The sequence below is a fragment of the Salmo salar genome, chromosome ssa07, assembly GCF_905237065.1.
Source record: "Salmo salar chromosome ssa07, Ssal_v3.1, whole genome shotgun sequence".
NCBI lineage: Eukaryota > Metazoa > Chordata > Actinopteri > Salmoniformes > Salmonidae > Salmo > Salmo salar.
The window spans coordinates 49,723,683-49,742,444 of record NC_059448.1 but is presented as its reverse complement, the minus strand read 5'-3'; the positions used below and the strand labels follow the sequence as shown (position 1 = coordinate 49,742,444).

Sequence of the window (18,762 nt, the reverse complement as noted above, 5' to 3'; positions counted from 1 at the left end):
AGGTGTGACCCCACAGCATAAACCCAAACCCAGCGGGACCAGGTGGTCACTTTGTCAAGGGTCAGCTTGCAACTCAAGCCAAACATTCTTTCACTGCAGGGAAACTGCGTCAATTAAAATCTAAGCTAAGTAACGCTCTGTTACTCAACTCCATAAGTAAAGAAAAAGGCAAAAGGGAAATGTTGAGACTTTGAGCAACAACTGACCACTGTTGTCCTGTTGCGTGACCACATTCTTTCACAGTGGAGAGCTGAACAAGGGACAGGACAACTAAAGCCTAGCGGCATTGAGAAACCCAGTGATAGTTTATTTTTCCGAAAGTCTCTCGTTGATGTCACCCCCTGGGTTTGTCAACATCCCCCACTCTATCCATCACAACTGTAAGAGGGGGATGAAATACGACATGGCTGAGTAATAGGGGTGGATGGGGCTGTTTTTTGATGTGGCTGTATCTTGTGCATGTTGCTACAGGGTTTTGTCTACATAGATGAGCTGACAGGTGCATTTCATTTATGTAGACTACTTAAACTTGAGTTACAGTTATAATGTAAGGGTATTTTATATTATTTTCGATATGATAGTAAAGTGGAACCCTGAACATATAAAACTATAGAAAGCAATGTGTTCAGCCAGCGTTGAATGGGTCATAGAAGCCTTTGGAGGGTCCCTGCCTGGTAGCATTTCTGGTTTCCTTGTAACTAGGCAGCCTAGTAATAGGACACATAATGACATGGTATGACACCAATGCGGAGGACGACTTGAAGGATCATGTTCAACTGGTGCTTCCTGCTAGGAACATTCCACTACTCTCCTGGACCTTGATTACTGCTTTCTTCTGGACCAGATGTATTCATAAGCCTGAGGATCCTCGCACAACTTCAATTGGAATAAGTGTTTATTTGTCGGTTTGGATGACTGGGGGAAATGGGAGAGGGGTGACAAAGAGACATGATACGTTGTATTCACCCTCCAAAACGGATACCTGGTGCAACGGGTGTTGTTCCTTATTGGATACGAAGGTACAGAGGAAGTAGAGTCCATGCCTTTTGAACTTTTCTCCCCTCTGTATCTTGATGCTGCTGGGATGTGTGTCGAAGTCCCAGGGCTTGGTGAAACCGCACTCTTGTCCTCCAGTTGGACGGCAGCAGGGCCTCCCAAACCGCACAGTCCAAGCTGGGACAGCTTTCTACTTTCCACTCCCCCCTGCCAGCCATACAGCCCCCCCCACCCCCAAAAAATAAAAAGATGTACTATTGTAAAGTGGTTGTTCCACTGGATATCATAAGGTGAATGCACCCATCTGTAAGTCGCTCTGGATAAGAGCGTCTGCTAAATGACGTAAATGTAAATGTAATACAGAGACCTTTACAGCACTATCAGGTGAGCTGACTGTACTGAAAGTTGCCATGTAAATCCAAGGCCATTAATAATGTCAACTAGAGGCTGATATTTCAATAGCTTGGTAGCGAATGCTTGTTTCAAACACACGAGTGGGGGGCACTGTTTACTCATTTGGCTGGGGAGTTATGGACTACACAACTACAATTTGGCCATATAGGCCTGGCAGAATAATTAAGTAACTCATGGAGGAAAAGGGTTACTGAATGAAAGTTCATTCACTCCTTCAGGTCTCTTTGGCCAATCATGATGCAACACCAAGGTGGTTGGCGTTCACCGAGAAGACTGGCAAGCTATTTGGCTTGGCAGAACCCCCGTCAAGTGTCCATCGCAGGCTACTGTGTATCCATTACCTACTTTCATCTTCATGTCCTTAATGGAACAGTGGGAGAGAGGAGCATATTCTCTACACACAGAGAGGACATTGATCATTTTATATTCATCATGTGCATTGCATGTATCGATTGATTAAATGTAACTGATTTCGGTAAAATGCTGAGGGATGGGCCTGGAGAAATGTAACCACTCTCAAATTCATAGAGCTATAGATGCAAGGAGTGACCATCCATGATATCAAAATGAGTTTAAACCATATTTTAAGGCTATACAGACTTTTACATTTATATTGTTTACAAACATTGGAGTAAAACATGTTTGTATTTTGGGTTCTGATGGGGTATGACAGTTGAACTAAGCTCATAAGGTAATAAGTTATTGAATCTTGAAGAATATAGGTATATATAATTCATTTATAAGTAAAAAAATAAATAATGGATGTTGCAATTAAGGATTCCAGCTTTAAATAAATGTGATCTGTTCAATTTATGATTTAGTTGTTCATTTCCAATTTAGGTATTTAAATTTACTTCATAAACTGACCGAATCTAATAATTCTTTTGACCCTAATCCTGGTTGGTGGTGTGTCTGACAGGGCCGGTCTCGTCTGCCCTGTGGGGGAGACTGTCATCTGGGCTGATCTAATGCTTCATCATCTGGGCTGATCTAATGCTTCAGGTGGACCCTGGCAGCTTGGACGCAGACCAACGTGTACAGCTGACCAGCACAATGGCTGACTATCTGCGAATGGCTCCTGGCTCCATGCACCTCCTCTCGCTCAGGGGCCCCACTGCACTGCAAAGAGAGAAAACCAGGGTGTGCAGGCAGGATCCCCTGACTGCTGACGCTACTCGGGGAAAGGGACCTTGGGAAGAGGGCAGGCTGCCGAGCTCTTGTGGCTGGTCGGTTGTGGGGTGGGGGAGCAGTTATCAGACTTAGTCCTGATTTTGGAGCATAGCACTGCCTCAGGTCGGCTGACCACCATGTTGGGAGTCCCCATACTAGGGTGGTGGGTTCTCTGCAAGGGGTTGCTTTCTAGGATCAGGAGGGGCCTGCAACCTCTGCGTCATACAGCCACCCCAAATGCAGTTCTCCCACCACCAACGCAGGTGCCAGAGTCAGTCAGACTGGAGCTTTCACACATACCTGCTCTGGAGCCTTCTACTAGTTTGATGATGTCATACCCCACAGCCATCCTGGAGACACACACTGGGGTCCCAAACCTAGAACTAACACAGGCCTCAGGTTACCCTCTAACATCCTGTTGCTTGTGAGGGTGTTTTGCAATCACCACCATCTGGCACAAGAGACGATTTGTTGTCCATGCCTCTCAAACCATCCCTACTCACCCTAGAGTGTTTCACACAATCACTGAAGAGGCCTACATTTCACACAGCCACCAAAACGGAGACGGTATCAACTGTGAGTATGTCCAGAGAATCAAGCCATTCTCAGCACCAGGCTGGAGAGTATGACACAACTTCAAGCTTCTCATCAGGTCCAGTTGAGACGCGAGGTTTCTTTGGGCCTTGCTCCAACTGGAGTACTTAGAGCATCTTCTCAGCCCATGTCTCCTTCAGCTGCCTCAGGTTAGTTTACTACTAACTTTCACATCACATTTCTCATGCATAACTTCCTCTCTGTAAGAACTTTGGCATGACGTAACGGTCTTTCTAAATATGTACTGATGTTTTCCAGGGCCCTCCGATCTCCCTCCCAAAGTGTTGCAGTCCATCCCACTTCTGGAAGCCACAGTCGGCTTCCCTTTCCACTACACAATACCATCAAGGACATTTCTGGATCCAGAGGATGGGGCAGCAGAGTCCCTCTCCCCGGGGCTGACGTTCATAGATGGCCCTCCTGTGACTCTGGGGTCCTGGGTGGTCTTGGATGGACTTGAGCTGCACGGTGTCCCTCTGGAAGTGGACCTGCAGTTTGCCCCTCAGCAGCTGCTGCTGGCTGCTCGGGACAATCAGGGCTTGGCTCCCCCTCACCTTGGACCTCCACCGCAGCCATGCGGAGCCCTGCCACAGCTTTAGCCTCACCGGAGTCTTAACTCCCTCCTCAGCCAGCGCCACAGGGTGGAGCTTCTCCTGGACAAGCTGTCCCGCTTCTTCAATGACTCTGGCAGCCACCACCTTGCCGTGCTGTCCCTGGCACCTGGATCAACTATTGTGTCTTGATACAACTTCACCCTATGCCAGGTGGGGGGTGATGGTGTCGAGGGACGGTGGTCTGTGGGTCGGGTCTGGCGCATGTGGGAGGAAATTAGTTCAAAGGCCAGACAGAGTAGCCCTGCATTCAGCCAGGCAATGCTCCCAGAGTTCCCCATCAGCAAGGTAGGCCCTGTGAGTTTCGGGCATGACTGTTTCCCCAGCCCAACTACTGCCACAACTACAGCCTCTAGTCCCACTCTTTCCACCAGTACTCCATATCCCACTTCTGTCAACACCGTCCCAGCCTCGGAACCCACTGGTGTATCAGTGCGACAGACAGACCCCTCATTGGATGGCCAGTGTGTTGACAGCTCTGCTAGTGGTCTGCTGCCTCTTTCTGGCAGTCACCCTTACATTTACAGTTTTCTATTTCTGTAGAAGCCGTGTGAGGGTAAGGACTCTTGCGATTTGGCCCTCAGAGGGGGTTGTCCCAGGTCACACCATGGATCTGAGGACAATAAGGCCAAGGATGCCCCCCGTTTCAACCAGCAGTACCCACACCTCCCCCGAGGTTGTGGCTTAACGCCTCACCAGCCAGTGGAGAGCATCTCTCTCCCACAAATCTCCAGGGCAGACTGCCTTATCAAGAGCAGTGTCTTTTCACCCACCTCCACAATACCAGTTCCCACCACAATACCCACATAGCAGACCATGGGAATACAAATCCCAAGAAGAAAAGCATACAAACAAATGAATCCATTCTTGGAAGTGAGGTTGTGACATGTTCATACACACACTACTCATGCCACTACGAGGGTTGTTGAGACAAATGTGTTGCACCACCGTTTTGGAAGACAAAGTATTAATGGATCTTAGGAGGGCAATTATGAATGTGCCTTTTATACTGGAACTTTGTATTGCTGTGATAATCTACACACATTTGTACTTCTATGTACCAAAACGTACAACAAAGCATGAAAATTGTCGTTTTTCATTTCATTGAGGAATCTTAAAGTAGAATTAAGATACAATATCCATAGTAACTGGATTTTACTATATTTCAGACAAAAACCTTCCAAACTGACAAAACTGCATTTTGTTATATATATATATATATATATATATATATGAGACTTGATGCCAACCATTCGCGGTCACCGTACCATTAACCTAACCGTGAGAAAAGTAGAACGGCACAGAAAGAAAATACTGCCTGTTGACAACTTTATTGCTTCACACAATATGTGAGCCTATCCATACAAACGTGGGTAGAAAACGAACAAAAATCACTCTAAAAATTACAAAGTCTGACTGCTACCCATTAATCTATGCCTGGTATGGACAGAGTAGGGGAGGACAGTCCATACACCTCAGATTGACATGATCTCTGGTCCAAGCTCATATTCCTGCTGTGGTAAGGTGTTCAGTGGAGTGGGTGCATCCTGTACAGAGACAGGTCACATCATCTGGTGGCTTTCCCATTCTCGTGGAGGTCCATTCTGTTAACAGTAGAAAAAAAGTCAACTAATTATTTATCATAAGACCGTCTACTCCATAACAGGCACTGGACAATCAGATTTCAGTCAAGAAAACAAACTACAACATCTCTATCAAACATTATAAACTGGGTGGCTCAAGCCCTGAATGCTGATTGGCTGACAGACGTGGTACATCAGACTGTATACAACGGGTATGACAAAACATGTATTTTTACTGCTCTAATTACTTTGGTAACCAGTTTATAATAGCAATAAGGCACCTCTGAGGTTTGTGGTGTATGGCCAATATACCACGGCTAAGGGGCTGTGTCCAGGCACTTCGCGTTGCATTGTGCATAAGAACAGCCCTTAGCCATAGTATATTGGCCATATAACACACCTCCTTGGGCTTTATTGCTTAATTAGAACTAGGGGCTATAATACACTGATGTGGGGAATGGTTTTATACAGCACATTATCACACACCCATTCTCATCTTTAAGGTGCTGGTATAACTCTGCCTTGTTGTTCACAGAGCTGATCCTTCCGGCAAACTCCTGGTGTTTCCTGGAGTTGGCCACAGTGATTCTGTTAGTCCACATGGTGAGCAGGGACACCGGACCTACATTGTAACCACAGGCCGAAAACACAGAGACAGAAAGATCAGTGGAAAGGAACAATACTGGTAATGGCACGCCTTATCAATGTATTGTCTCTGAATAAAAAAGGTCATTCATGCAGTGATGAGACAAAAAACAAATTATAATAATAGAATACTACTCATTGCAATGATAATCATGAACTTGGCATTCAACAAATAGTTCACACCATGGACCACACCAGTTCACACCATGGATCTGAGGACAATAAGGTCAAGGCCAACCAGAAGGGGGGGTGGCATGCACCTTTGGCTTTTTCAGGTAGTTGGATCTCTTCCAGACGGGGCTTCTTGTTGAGAGGCTCTGGCGAGTCAGGAGAATCCTTTATGACCTCCGACTCCCCCTGCTCCTCCTTTCCACGCTCTACCGCCCCCTTCAGCCTGGTGGAGGAATCACATTTTATTTGTCACATGCGCCGAATACAACAGTGAAACGCTTACTTACAAGCCCTTAACCAACAATGCTTTAAGAAGTAAAAAAGTGTTAAGTAGAAAATAGAAAATAAAAGTAACGAATAATTAAACAGCAGCAGTAAAATACAGAGGTACAGAGTCAATGTGCGGGGGCACCGATTAGTCAAGGTAATTGAGGTAATATGTACATGCAGGTAGAGTTCAAGTGACTATGCATAGATTATAAACTATTATAAAATGTAAAAATGTAAATAAACGGAGAGTAGCAGCAGCGTAAAAGAGGGTTCTGGGTAGCCCTCTGATTAGCTGTTCAGGAGTCTTATGGCTTGGGGGTAGAATGCAACACAGTATGACAGTGACCAGGAGAATACCAGGGTGAAATACTAAACCGGTATATACAGTACCAGTCAAAAGTTTGGACACCTAACAAGTGCTCAGCATATGTGGGAACTCCTTCAAGACTGTTGGAAAAGCACTCCTGGTGAAGCTGGTTGAGAGAAGTGTGCCAAGAGTGTGCAATGCTGTCATCAAGGCAAAGGGTGGCTTGGGGTGATTTGTTTAACACTTTTTTTGGTTAATACATAATTCCATATGTGTTATTTCATAGTGTTGATGTCTTCACTACTTTTCTACAATGTAGAAAATAGGAAAAAATAAAGACAAACCCTTGAATGAGTAGGTGTGTCCAAACTTTTGACTGGTACTGTATATATTATTTTAAAAATATATTTTTCAGACAGGATTTTTTTCAGAATCACAGAGTTGATTGGATGCAGGGTCTGTTGTTAAAAACAGTAGGTCAGGCTTAAGGTCAAACAAAATGTGTGTTGTGTCACCCTGACCTCTCTGACTCCTGCCAACTCTTGTCCTCTGAATCCTTGTTGATGTTCTTCTCTGCCTTGTCCTCCTTGTCCTCCCTCTTCCTCCCCCGTTTCTTCCTCTCCTCCTCCTCGGGGGGTTTGCTGCGGCAGGCGATGATGCAGTCCAGAACCCTCTGGTGTCGCTCGCTGCCCGCCACGTGGGTCTTCACCAGAGTCTCCAGCTCGTTCCACATGATGCGGTACTGCTCATCCCTAAAGCCCGGGGGGGGACAGTAACCAGTCAGGACACTTATATACGGTTCCCACCTCCAAACAGTCAGGGAGCGACACAGTTACACTTTCAGACTCTCTCCCCAATTCACTCTCTTCCGCACACATCCTTAACATACAAACACACACATAAAAACAAACATGTACACACACCCACTCACTCACACACTGTTTCCCACCCCTAAACACTCAGGGAGTGACACTAAGCCACAACATGAGTCTCTCTCTCACACAGAGACAGACTACCTTTTAGGGCCCTTTCCCCTGGAGCCCACAGTGGAGATGGGAAGAGGGTCGTTCTTCCTCTCCATATCCACCAGGTTGTAAACGGTCTTCTGGCAGGTCAGCAAGTCCTCCTCACTCAGACTCTCCTTCACTATGAGGTTAGCCAGCGGAACCACCTGGATCACACACACCACACACAATTAACACATACACAGTCACACACATACAATGAACACAAAATGACACAGACCGTTAAAAAATAAATCAAACGAGTGATGTGAGGTGAGCAACTGTGCAGTGTGTGAAAGAAGGCTGTTGTCCTGCTCACCGCCTGCATGTTGAAGATGGTGGTCTGGGAGATGATCATTGGCCAATAGCGAGTGTAACGCTCCAGCTGGGCTTTGGCCCTCTCCGCCGGGGGCTTCCCACTAGCCTCAGCGTCTGGGGACTCTGGGACAGGAGTCAGACGGTTCTCCCTCATGAACTCTCCGAAGTCCTGCAGCAGACACCCCAAAAATACTGGTATCAAACTTTTGGTCCCACTTTAGAATAAGTGTATTTTATACCTACCAATGTTAACATGGTAGTTACATAGACACAGTGTAAATATAGGACATTACAGGTACACATTGTTACATAGAACACAGTAGACAGCTGTTACACCAATTCGTTGTTTATGTGTTTTCACGTTGACATTTTATATGCATTAGATTTGTAAACAAACTCCAATTAGTTGTGACTAAACCTCCTCTGCCCCTTACAGTGATGTGGTAGTCAGTCACTATGGGGTAGAGGAGGAAGGGGCTTACAGTGATGTGGTAGTCAGTCACTATGGGGTAGAGGAGGAAGGGGCTTACAGTGATGTGGTAGTCAGTCACTATGGGGTAGAGGAGGAAGGGGCTTACAGTGATGTGGTAGTCAGTCACTATGGGGTAGAGGAGGAAGGGGCTTACAGTGATGTGGTAGTCAGTCACTATGGGGTAGAGGAGGAAGGGGCTTACAGTGATGTGGTAGTCAGTCACTATGGGGTAGAGGAGGAAGGGGCTTACAGTGATGTGGTAGTCAGTCACTATGGGGTAGAGGAGGAATGGGCTTACAGTGATGTGGTAGTCAGTCACTATGGGGTAGAGGAGGAAGGGGCTTACAGTGATGTGGTAGTCAGTCACTATGGGGTAGAGGAGGAAGGGGCTTACAGTGATGTGGTAGTCAGTCACTATGGGGTAGAGGAGGAAGGGGCTTACAGTGATGTGGTAGTCAGTCACTATGGGGTAGAGGAGGACAGGGTGGGAAGGGCTTACAGTGATGTGGTAGTCAGTCACTATGGGGTAGAGGAGGACAGGGTGGGAAGGGCTTACAGTGATGTGGTAGTCAGTCACTATGGGGTAGAGGAGGAAGGGGTGGGAGGGGCTTACAGTGATGCGGTAGTCAGTCACCCGGCCCCCGCAGCCCTCGCTAATGGAGGGAGGGTCCTCCAGGGTGGAGCGGGTGCTATTGAGCACGTGCAGGAAGATCTCCCCGCCGTGGCTGCTCAGCATGTGGCTGATGACCTTTGACCCGGACTTCCTGGGCTGCTCCAGCAGCACTGAGCGACCTGCAATGCAATCAATCACCATCTGTATTTCAACTACATTTGTTTGTATTTTCCGTATGCAAGTAGTATTAACATTTAGGGTAGGGGGTAGAGGCAAGGGGTCGGGGCAAAAATATTCAGGCTCACCGTTCAGCAAGAAGTTGGTCAAACACGATGAGGGTCGGCTGTTGACGTCCGTAGGCGAGATCCGATAGGCTCCAGTGCAGTAGTGCAGTTCTGAGCCACCAGTTCACACACAGACACACACGCAAGAAAGATGGGAAATATCCAGATAAGCCAAAAGAGAATATTACAACAGAAAATGCTCTTGGGACTTTGATGTGTCGATATCAAGGACATTTTCAGCCATTTTTCAATCTCTTCTTTTATCTTTATAATTTCAAACGCCACTCAAGCCCCACCTCTACCGAGACTTTTCATTCAGTTAGCGCGACAACAAATAAAGTTTCCCAGGGTTCATGGTGCCTACCTACACTGTTGGTGCGAGGAGTGCACCACTTAAGCGTAACTGTTTCCTTAAGTCCACTGTCTCGACTCGTACTACCAGCCATGTGCAGGTCGCCTGAACAACAGAAAAAGAGGAGAGATGAAAGGGAGAAACTGAATGTTTACTGTAGTGGTTTTATGGCCAAGCCACAATCATTTAGTGGCCAAAACAATAGATTATTTTATTATCCTTTCTTAAAACCTCACCACTTTTGAAGAACTCAAGATGGGCGTCCCTGTGATGCAGGAGCTCTACGTCGTAATTGGCCGACGTGTTGGCGTGCTGCTCCTCCTTCACACCCACAGGGGACGGAGAAGACCAAAAAAAGAGACGTCAGCGAGGTATCCTTTTCATTGACATTGTAGTCATTTGGCAGACGCTCTTATCCAGAGCGACTTGCAGTAGTGAGTGCCTATCCACTGCTGTCAAGACAAACAAACACTGCTGCTTTCATGTTAACAACAAGGGTTCGAGAAGTACTAGCAAATGCATAAACCACTGATCTTTGCATCGTCTCTCTCTCTTTTGTTCTCTCTTCCGTTCTTCCTATAAGGTGATTCCGGTGATGTGAAGCTGGATAGCTGTGGTTGTTGCAGTCCAAAGTTTAAGGGTCTGACGTGTACTTCAGTGAAAAGGGCTGTACATGTTTTCTAACCCAGATGAATAACATGGGACTACACGGAGGACAAAAACATTTGGGGCGAAAGTTAGGAGATAGGCGTCTACCTGCCTATCATGGCTAAGGACTAAATGACTTACTATTCAGATGAGAGAAAGAAAGAGAGAAAGAGAGAGGAAAGAGAGAAGGAAAGGAGGGACAGAGGGTGGTCTGATATCAATACGTACTACTCAACACAGCACAAAGGACCACAACAAGACACTACAAGGAGGGACTGCGACCAATCAACTCTGAGGTAGAGAAGGCACCAACAAGGAGTCAGACAGGACATGAGGCCGGGGGGGGGGCAAACTACAGGGCACATAATGCGTACATTCTCATCCACCAAACATGCTAACACTCTCAACTCTGATTGGCTGCTGGAATGTCAAGTGGACAATCAGCGGCCAATCAAAAGTGAGGGCCGTTGAGCGTCCGATGGATGGACAAAACCAATCCACACAGCCTTGCGTTCTGCGGTCCCTCTTGGTGTGTGTTTAAGAGTACTGACCTGCTCGCAAACATTTAATGTGGGCTAGCAAAACAGAAAATACAGCATGAAAACAGCAGCGGTTCCAAGAGTCATTTCAACATGATGATGAACAAACAAAGAACAGTGTGTAAAATCATAGTGCACAATGGCTGACGGGGAAGGAGAAGGAAGTTTGGGACATTTTGGGGCCGAGGATGGGGTGGGGGTGTGGCAAGGTTAGGGTATCAGAAGGTTGAGGCGAGTGAAGCGATAGGTGCATTGGGTGGAAAGGCCAATAGAAAATGTGTAATGCGTTGGTTTGTGGATGCAGAGAAAATAAGTGGGCGGGTCAGGCTAGGTCATTTTGCAGACGGAACGTCGCCCTTTTCAAACGTTCGTCCAGTCATCAAAAATAGCCCACCTTATACCTTAAATAGCTAATCTAACATCAGTCATGACATGAAGGAGGCAGGAAAATAGTTAACTCAAGACTGCTGGGACACAGCCCTGAAGGAAGTAATGGGTGGGAGTTAGTGAAAAGGGTGAAAGGTTATAGATGCGGCTGGTGAAGGCCTGAACCTTGGGAGAGCAGAGGACAGAAGACATACCTTCATTGGGATGTTGGTGATGGTGGTGGAGGCAAGGTCAAAGTGCTGCTGCACTAGAATGTTGAGTTTGGTGGCCAGGTGCCTCCCTGCCCGCACACTGTGAACCTCGCTGGTCAGCAGAGAGGAGACCTGCCGGTACAGAGGAAGACTATGTAGGACTTTAACAAAGTAGCATACCATTTTTTATTGTATGCCATCTCTATAGAACTTTGTAACTACAGCATGTGGAAATGAGCACACGTTTACAGGATACTAACAGTATACTTTATCTCCATCAGATTAAGTATGTGTTGATATGACAAAGTGTGTTTGGAGCGATGTTATACATATCTAGATTAACCTTTAGACTAGGTGAAAACAGAGTCAATTTAAACCTACCTCTTTCTTTGGCCGGTCTGAGACCAGGGTGTCCTCTCCTTGAGGGAAGATGTGGACGAGCACCAGCTCACACTGCTGGATAGGCATCAGTCTAAAACACAGAGACACACTGGAATGCATCGGAAGGATTCAAGACACTTCCTTAGGATCCTCTCGAAGCCCTTCTAAGATGCTTCGAGAGGAAAAGAGTGTAAAAACATTATTATTCTCTTCTCAATCTCTCATACCTGTCTGAGCCTGCTGCCATCTTGTTTTGCTCTAGAATGGTCTCTTGCACACAGTCCTCCAGCATTCGCACATGGGTGTCACTGTAACAGACAAACACACAATACCCCCATTAGGATTTCCATCAAAGATGGGCATTACTTCAGTATCTACAGGTTCTCAATTAATAACCAGGTTTAACAGAATCAATAGATCATCTCTTTTGGTACGGTCCTTCAGTGGTTCACTTTTGGAGTCAGGTCCAGGAGTGGTTGTTAAGTCATAATGTCTGTGTTCAGAGGGACCTACAAACAGCACTGTTAGGAGATCTGAAAAACCACCATCAATCAATGGGAAATATGAGTATTTATTTTAAGGGAAATCTTGGCACAAACAGAGGTTCAAGACCTTCGTAAGTCTTCACAGTAAAATAGAAGAATGTATTGCAAAAGGAAATATTAAAACTGTAGTGTCCTGGGAAAGATGGGTTAGTCTGTGGACATCTGAGGGTTGGAATTAAGATTGTAGTGGTCAATTCGTCGGGGCATGGACTCTACAAGCTGTCGAAAGCATTCCATAGGGATGGTGGCCTATGTTGACTCCAATGCTTCCCACAGTTGTGTCAAGTTCGCTGGATGTCCTTTGAGTGGTGGACCATTCTTGATATACACGGGAAACTGTTGAGCTTGGAAAACCCAGCAGCATTGCAGTTCTTGACACTCAAACCGGTGCACCTGGCACCAATTACCATATCCCGTTCAAAGGCACAAATATTGTGTCTTGCCCATTTACCCTCTGAATGACACACACAATCAACGTCTCAATTGTCTCAAGGCTTAAAAATCCTTATTTACCCTGCCTCCTCCCTTTCATCTATACCAGGGCTCCACAACCCTGTTCCTGGAGAGCTACCCTCCTGTATGTTTTTGTTCCAACCCCAGTTGTAACTAACCCGATTCATCTTATCAACCAGCTAATTATGACAATCAGGTATGCTAGATTAGGGTTGGAGAACTTACAGGACGGTAGCTCTCCAGGAACAGTGTTGGAGAGCCCTGATCTACAGTGATTGAAATGGATTTAACAAGTGACATCAATAAGGCATCATAGCTTTCACCTGGATTCACCTGATCAGTCTATGTCAGGGTTCCCCAACTGGCGGCCCAAAAATTATATTAACAAAAATATATATTTTTTTATTGTTGGACATAAAAGACTGTAAAAAGACCAGCAAATCAGCTCCAAGTGATTTTAATTTCGGAAATCTGTTCCAAAGTATTATCACGCATAATAGAAATGTGTAATTGTATACAAATGTCAGCAAGGTTTGAAGTGATTAGGTTTTAGTCTTCTGTTTGGGCTTTTTGTGGTCAATGTGCAGTCTATACATTATTTGTAATTATGTTCCGGCCCCCTGAACATTCACTCATGAATTTAATTTATTTTATTTTTTATTATTATTATTTTATTTATTTTTTAAATCGGCCTGCAGCTGAAGCCAGTTGATGATCCCTGGTCTATGTAAAGTACACTCAGTGTATATATAGAATTGTAATGTTTTCCACAGGTCCTACAACTAGGGGAGAGGGGGGAAGGGGCATAATACAAAAATATATATATAGTATATATACAGGACCAGTCTAAAGTTTGGACACACCTACTCATTCAAGGGTTTTTCTTTATTTTTAATATTTTCTACATTGTAGTGAAGACATCAAAAGTATGAAATAACACATATGGAATCATGTAGTGAGCAAAAAAGTGTTAAAACAAAATATATTTGAGATTTTTCAAAGTAGCCACCCTTTGCCTTGATGACAACTTTGCACACTCTTAGCATTCTCTCAACCAGCTTCAAGAGGTAGTCACCTGGAATGCATTTCAATTAACAGGTGTGCCATCTTAAAAGTTAATTTGTGGATTTGTTTTCCTTCTTAATGTGTTTGGTAGGGGTGGTATACAGAAGATAGCCCTATTTGGTAAAGCCCATATTATGGCAAGAACAGCTCAAATAAACAAAGAGAAATTACAGGCCATCATTACTTTAAGACATAAGCCAGCAGCATACCACCCTGCATCCTACTGCTGGCTTGCTTCTAAAGCTAAGCAGGGTTGGTCCTGGATGGGAGACCAGATGTTGCTGGAAGTGGTGTTGGAGTGCCAGTAGGAGGCCCCCTTTCCTCTGGTTGAAAAAAATATCCCAATGCCCCAGGGCAGTGATTGGGGACAAAGCCCTGTGAAGGGTGCTGTCTTTTGGATGGGAAGTTAAACAGGTGTCCTGACTCTCTGTGGTCACTAAAGTTCCCATGGCACTAAGAGTAAGGGTGTTAACCCCAGTGTCCTGGCTAAATTTCCAATCTGGCCTTCATACCATCACGGTCACCGAATCATCCCCAGTTCACAATTGGCTCATTCATCCCTCTCCCCTGTAACTATTCACCAGGTTGTTGCTGTAAATGAGAATGTGTTCTCAGTCAACTTACCTGGTTAAATAAAAAAGGTCAGTCAATCTGGAAAATGTCAACAACTTTGAAAGTTTCTTCAAATACAGTCACAAAAACTATCATGGAACTGGCTCTCATGAGGAAAGAAAGACCCAGAGTTACCTCTGCTGCAGAGGACAAGTTCATTAGAGTTACCAGCCTCAGAAATTGCAGCCCAAATAAATGCTTCAAAAAGTTCAAGTAACAGACACATCTCAACATCAACTGTTCAGAGGAGACTGTGTGAATCAGGCCTTCATGGTCAAATTGCTGCAAAGAAACCACTACTAAAGGACACCAATAAGAATAAGAGACTTGCTTGGGCCAAGAAACACGAGCAATGGACATTAGACTGGTGGAAATGTGTCCTTTGTTCAGGAGTCCAAATTGGAGATTTTTGGTTCTAACAGCCATGTCTTTGTGAGACGGTGTGGGTGAACGTATAATCTCTGCATGTGTATTTCCCACTGTAAAACATGGAGGAGGTGGTGTTATGGTGCTTTGCTGGTGACAATGTCTGTGATTTATTTAGAATTCAAGGAACACTTAACCAGCATGGCTACCACAGTATTCTGCAGCGATACGCCATCCCATCTGGTTTGCGCTTAGTGGGACTATCATTTGTTTTTCAACAGGACAATGACCAAAAACACACCTCCAGGCTGTGTAAGGGATAATTGACCAAGAAGAAGAGTGATGGAGTGCTGCATCAGATGACCTGGCCTCCACAATCACCCGACCTCAACCCAATTGAGGTGGTTTGGGATGAGTTGGACCGCAGAGTGAAGGAAAAGCAGCCAACAAGTGCTCAGCATATGTGGGAACTCCAAGACTGTTGGAAAAGCATTCCAGGCAATTGCTGGTTGAGAGAATGCCAAGAGTGTGCAAAGCTGTCATCAAGGCAAAGGGTGGCTACTTTGAAGAATCTCAAATATATTTTGATTTGTTGAACACTTTTTTTGGTTACTACATGATTCCATGTGTTATTTTATAGTTTTGATGTCTTCACTATTATTCTACAATGTAAAAAATAGTAGAAATAAAGAAAAACCTGTGAATGAGTAAGTGGGTGGATTTGGGGATTTGAAATTATACAAGTAATGTTATTTGATAGTTCCAAATCTTTCTGTTAATTTCATAGCTGATCTATCCCCTAAAAAATGGTATTATAATAAATAAACAATTATTTACTAATTATGTTCATGTTTACCTCTTGGCGTTTGTGAGGCAGATAATGCGCCCCCTGTTGGCCACCCTGTCAGCAGTGTCCATGAGGGTGGTGCGTGCCTCGTGCTGGTACTCAGTGATCTTACACAGTGACTCCACCGCTGCCACCAGGCCGTGAAGGACGCTGCAACACTCAGGGTCCTCCTGCGGGTTAGGTGGGCCCACAGCTGCCAGAGCAGACATGAGCTATCACATGAATACAAAGGGAAGCAGGTCAAGTCAACAATACATTACAACAAAACCTCTATCTGGACAGGATTAGTTAACCTCAAAATTAGACAATGAGATTGGTAGTAGTGAGTATTGCAATAACAAAAAGCTGTAAACTTTCAACAACAGATTGCTTAGAATCATAGAATTAGTGCTGTACAAAATTGCTGCCCTGTTGATAAATAAGCATCCATCTCTCGAAGATGGAAATAAAGTACCTCATGAGTGCTTTGGTCCTCTTGCCTCCAGCTGTTCAGAATGTGGAACTCTGAATCACTCACAATGTAGTTGATCTGAAACATAACCACTGAAGCAATATAATGTGCTGTGCTCAACTCGGAATATGAATACACACAGACGAGTTGGCCAACGCACAGACTATACTCCGTCCTGACCTGGGCTAAAACAGACTAGACCACCAGGCACCGCCAGGCTATGGGATGGAGAGACTCACCAGTTTCTTGAGGGGGTAAACGTCATAGAGGATGCGGCAGTACTCCATGGAGCACTCCACAGCACATGTCCACAGGGACTTGGACACTGGGGCCAGCGGGATCATGCCCTGGCCACGGCTCTTGGTCAGCACGTCACACTCCACCTGCTGCCGACTGGACTCTGCCATATAAGGGCAGTGGTCGACCACGAAGGCCGTCTTGTGGGAGACTGAGAACATCTTCATCTCTGGTTCAGCCCTCTGTGAGTTCTGTTGAGATGATAGGTGGAAATATTTAGTCTGGTGTTAAGATACCATCTCTTCTCAATTTAGATGAAAAGAGCAAGGCACCAGTAACGTTAGCTAGCTGCAGACTACGTACTTACACCAATTTACATTGCTAATATATACAGTAGCTAACTAGGCTGAAAGAGAAACATGCCCTATGACAATGTCCTTTAGCTATATATTTAGCTAGCTAACGTTAGTTAGCTAAGATAAGTTACCCTGGCCCCTGCAATGTCGTTAGGATAACGGTCGTTAGCTAGCTTGCTTACTTAACTTGGCTAGCTAGATTTAATTACAAGCTTTAGCTAGCTAGTTTCCAGACCGATTAAAAAACTTCATTGCTACGTTAGCTAGCTAGCTAAGTAGTGGGGGAGCCGTCTGCAGAAGTACCTGGGACCGATGAGACTGAGGCGCGTCGATTTTCCAACGTTAACCCAAATCTGGCTGGCAAACTAAACTATCAAACAGTTAGCTTACAAATTAGTCTAAAATAAAGTCAGGTTTTTACACCATATAGCACCCGTATTGTATGGATCCTTTCCACCAACGAAAATACGGATTGTAGTTGCACAACTAAATTAATAGCTATCTATGTAGGTAATAAAATAAAATAAACGACATAATGCTGGAGCAACAAACAAAAAAATCAGAGGCGGACGTAGATGTTATTGATGGAACCATGTCCGTCGTGTATGGATGGTCCGTGTCTTACTTCAACATCTTTTCATGGTTCCCGTCTTCTTTGCGTAGATAAATTGAGCAGGGTTCCCCAAGTGGAGGCCCGCGGACCAAATTTGGTTTTATTTGGCCCCCCAAGTTTTCAGAATTTTCATTGTTGCACATAAAAGGCTGTAAAACACCAGGAAAATAGCTCAAATTGATTATATTTTTGGAAATATGTCCCCAAGTATTCCCATTCATATTGTTTTTAATTTAACTAGGCAAGTCAGTTAAGAACAAATTCTTATTCTTTCTTATTCTTATTTACAATGACTTTCGGTTACTGGCCCAACGCTCTAACCACTAGGCTACCTGCCGCCATGTATGTGATTGTATACCAAAAAATATAAATGTATTGGATTTATATAGCACTTTTCTACCAACTGAGCAACCATTTTTGTGTCAGAACATTCACCACACATCAGCTATAAGGTGGAGAGGTGAGGAGTGATGTATGCCAATTAGGAATGAGGGGATGATTAGGCGGCCATGATGGAATGTGGGCAGGTTGGGAATTTAGCCATGACACCGGGGTGAAAACCCCTACTCTTACAATAAACTTCATGGGATTTTGAATGACCACAGAGTAAGGACACCAGTTTTAACGTCCCATCCGAAAGACGGCCCCCAATGTTCCCAAATGTAATCAAGGTTTGAAATGATTCTGTTTTCGTCAAATATTATATCTGTTTAGGCTTCTTGCGTTCAATTTGAAGTGTACGAATATGTTTTTATTATGTTCCGCCCCCCAGACCATCCCCTCAAGACAAAATTGGGCCATGACTGAATCTAGCTGATGATCCCTGCTGTTGAAAATGTGCACAATCCATGTGCAGCATATGACACGTTCAATTTAAATATTTTTAATTTAATCATATAAATAATGTATTTCGACAAATCATGTATTTGCTTTCATTTCAATTTGTCATCATGGCTATACTCTGTATTATCATAAGAAAGGTTGGAACAGTATTTGTCAGGGCACAACTATGATGGGGGACAGTATCTATTTGATAGGGAACAGTATTAGGAACAGTTGACCCAAACCTATCTGATGGGGTATCAGTACCTGATAGGAAGCGAAGATGGGGAACAAAAGTATCTGCGAACACTGTGATATGGAACTTATCTAATGGGAAACAGTATGGTGGGGAACAGTAGGTACATCGAATATGGAACAGGGAACAGTAGGTCTATCTAATATGGAACAGTATATGGAACAGTATCTGACAGGGAATTTGGTTGGG

The 18,762-nt window shown here is 44.7% G+C and overlaps 1 protein-coding gene across 2 annotated transcripts; it reads right to left on the bottom strand.

Annotated features, from left to right (window-relative positions):
* Positions 1–5,092: 5,092 nt before the first annotated feature.
* Positions 5,093–17,498, bottom strand: cl011 (CL011 protein). 2 transcript variants are annotated; one of them, NM_001140398.1, is given in 17 exon segments: positions 5,093–5,389; positions 5,855–5,990; positions 6,274–6,407; positions 7,283–7,513; positions 7,778–7,932; positions 8,085–8,252; positions 9,169–9,347; positions 9,474–9,563; positions 9,817–9,909; positions 10,041–10,125; positions 11,573–11,701; positions 11,951–12,041; positions 12,178–12,258; positions 15,848–16,050; positions 16,293–16,367; positions 16,529–16,777; positions 17,186–17,265. In NM_001140398.1, coding segments are annotated over 16 exon segments (2,112 nt in total). In that variant the 5' UTR covers positions 16,754–16,777; positions 17,186–17,265; the 3' UTR covers positions 5,093–5,352.
* Positions 17,499–18,762: the final 1,264 nt, after the last annotated feature.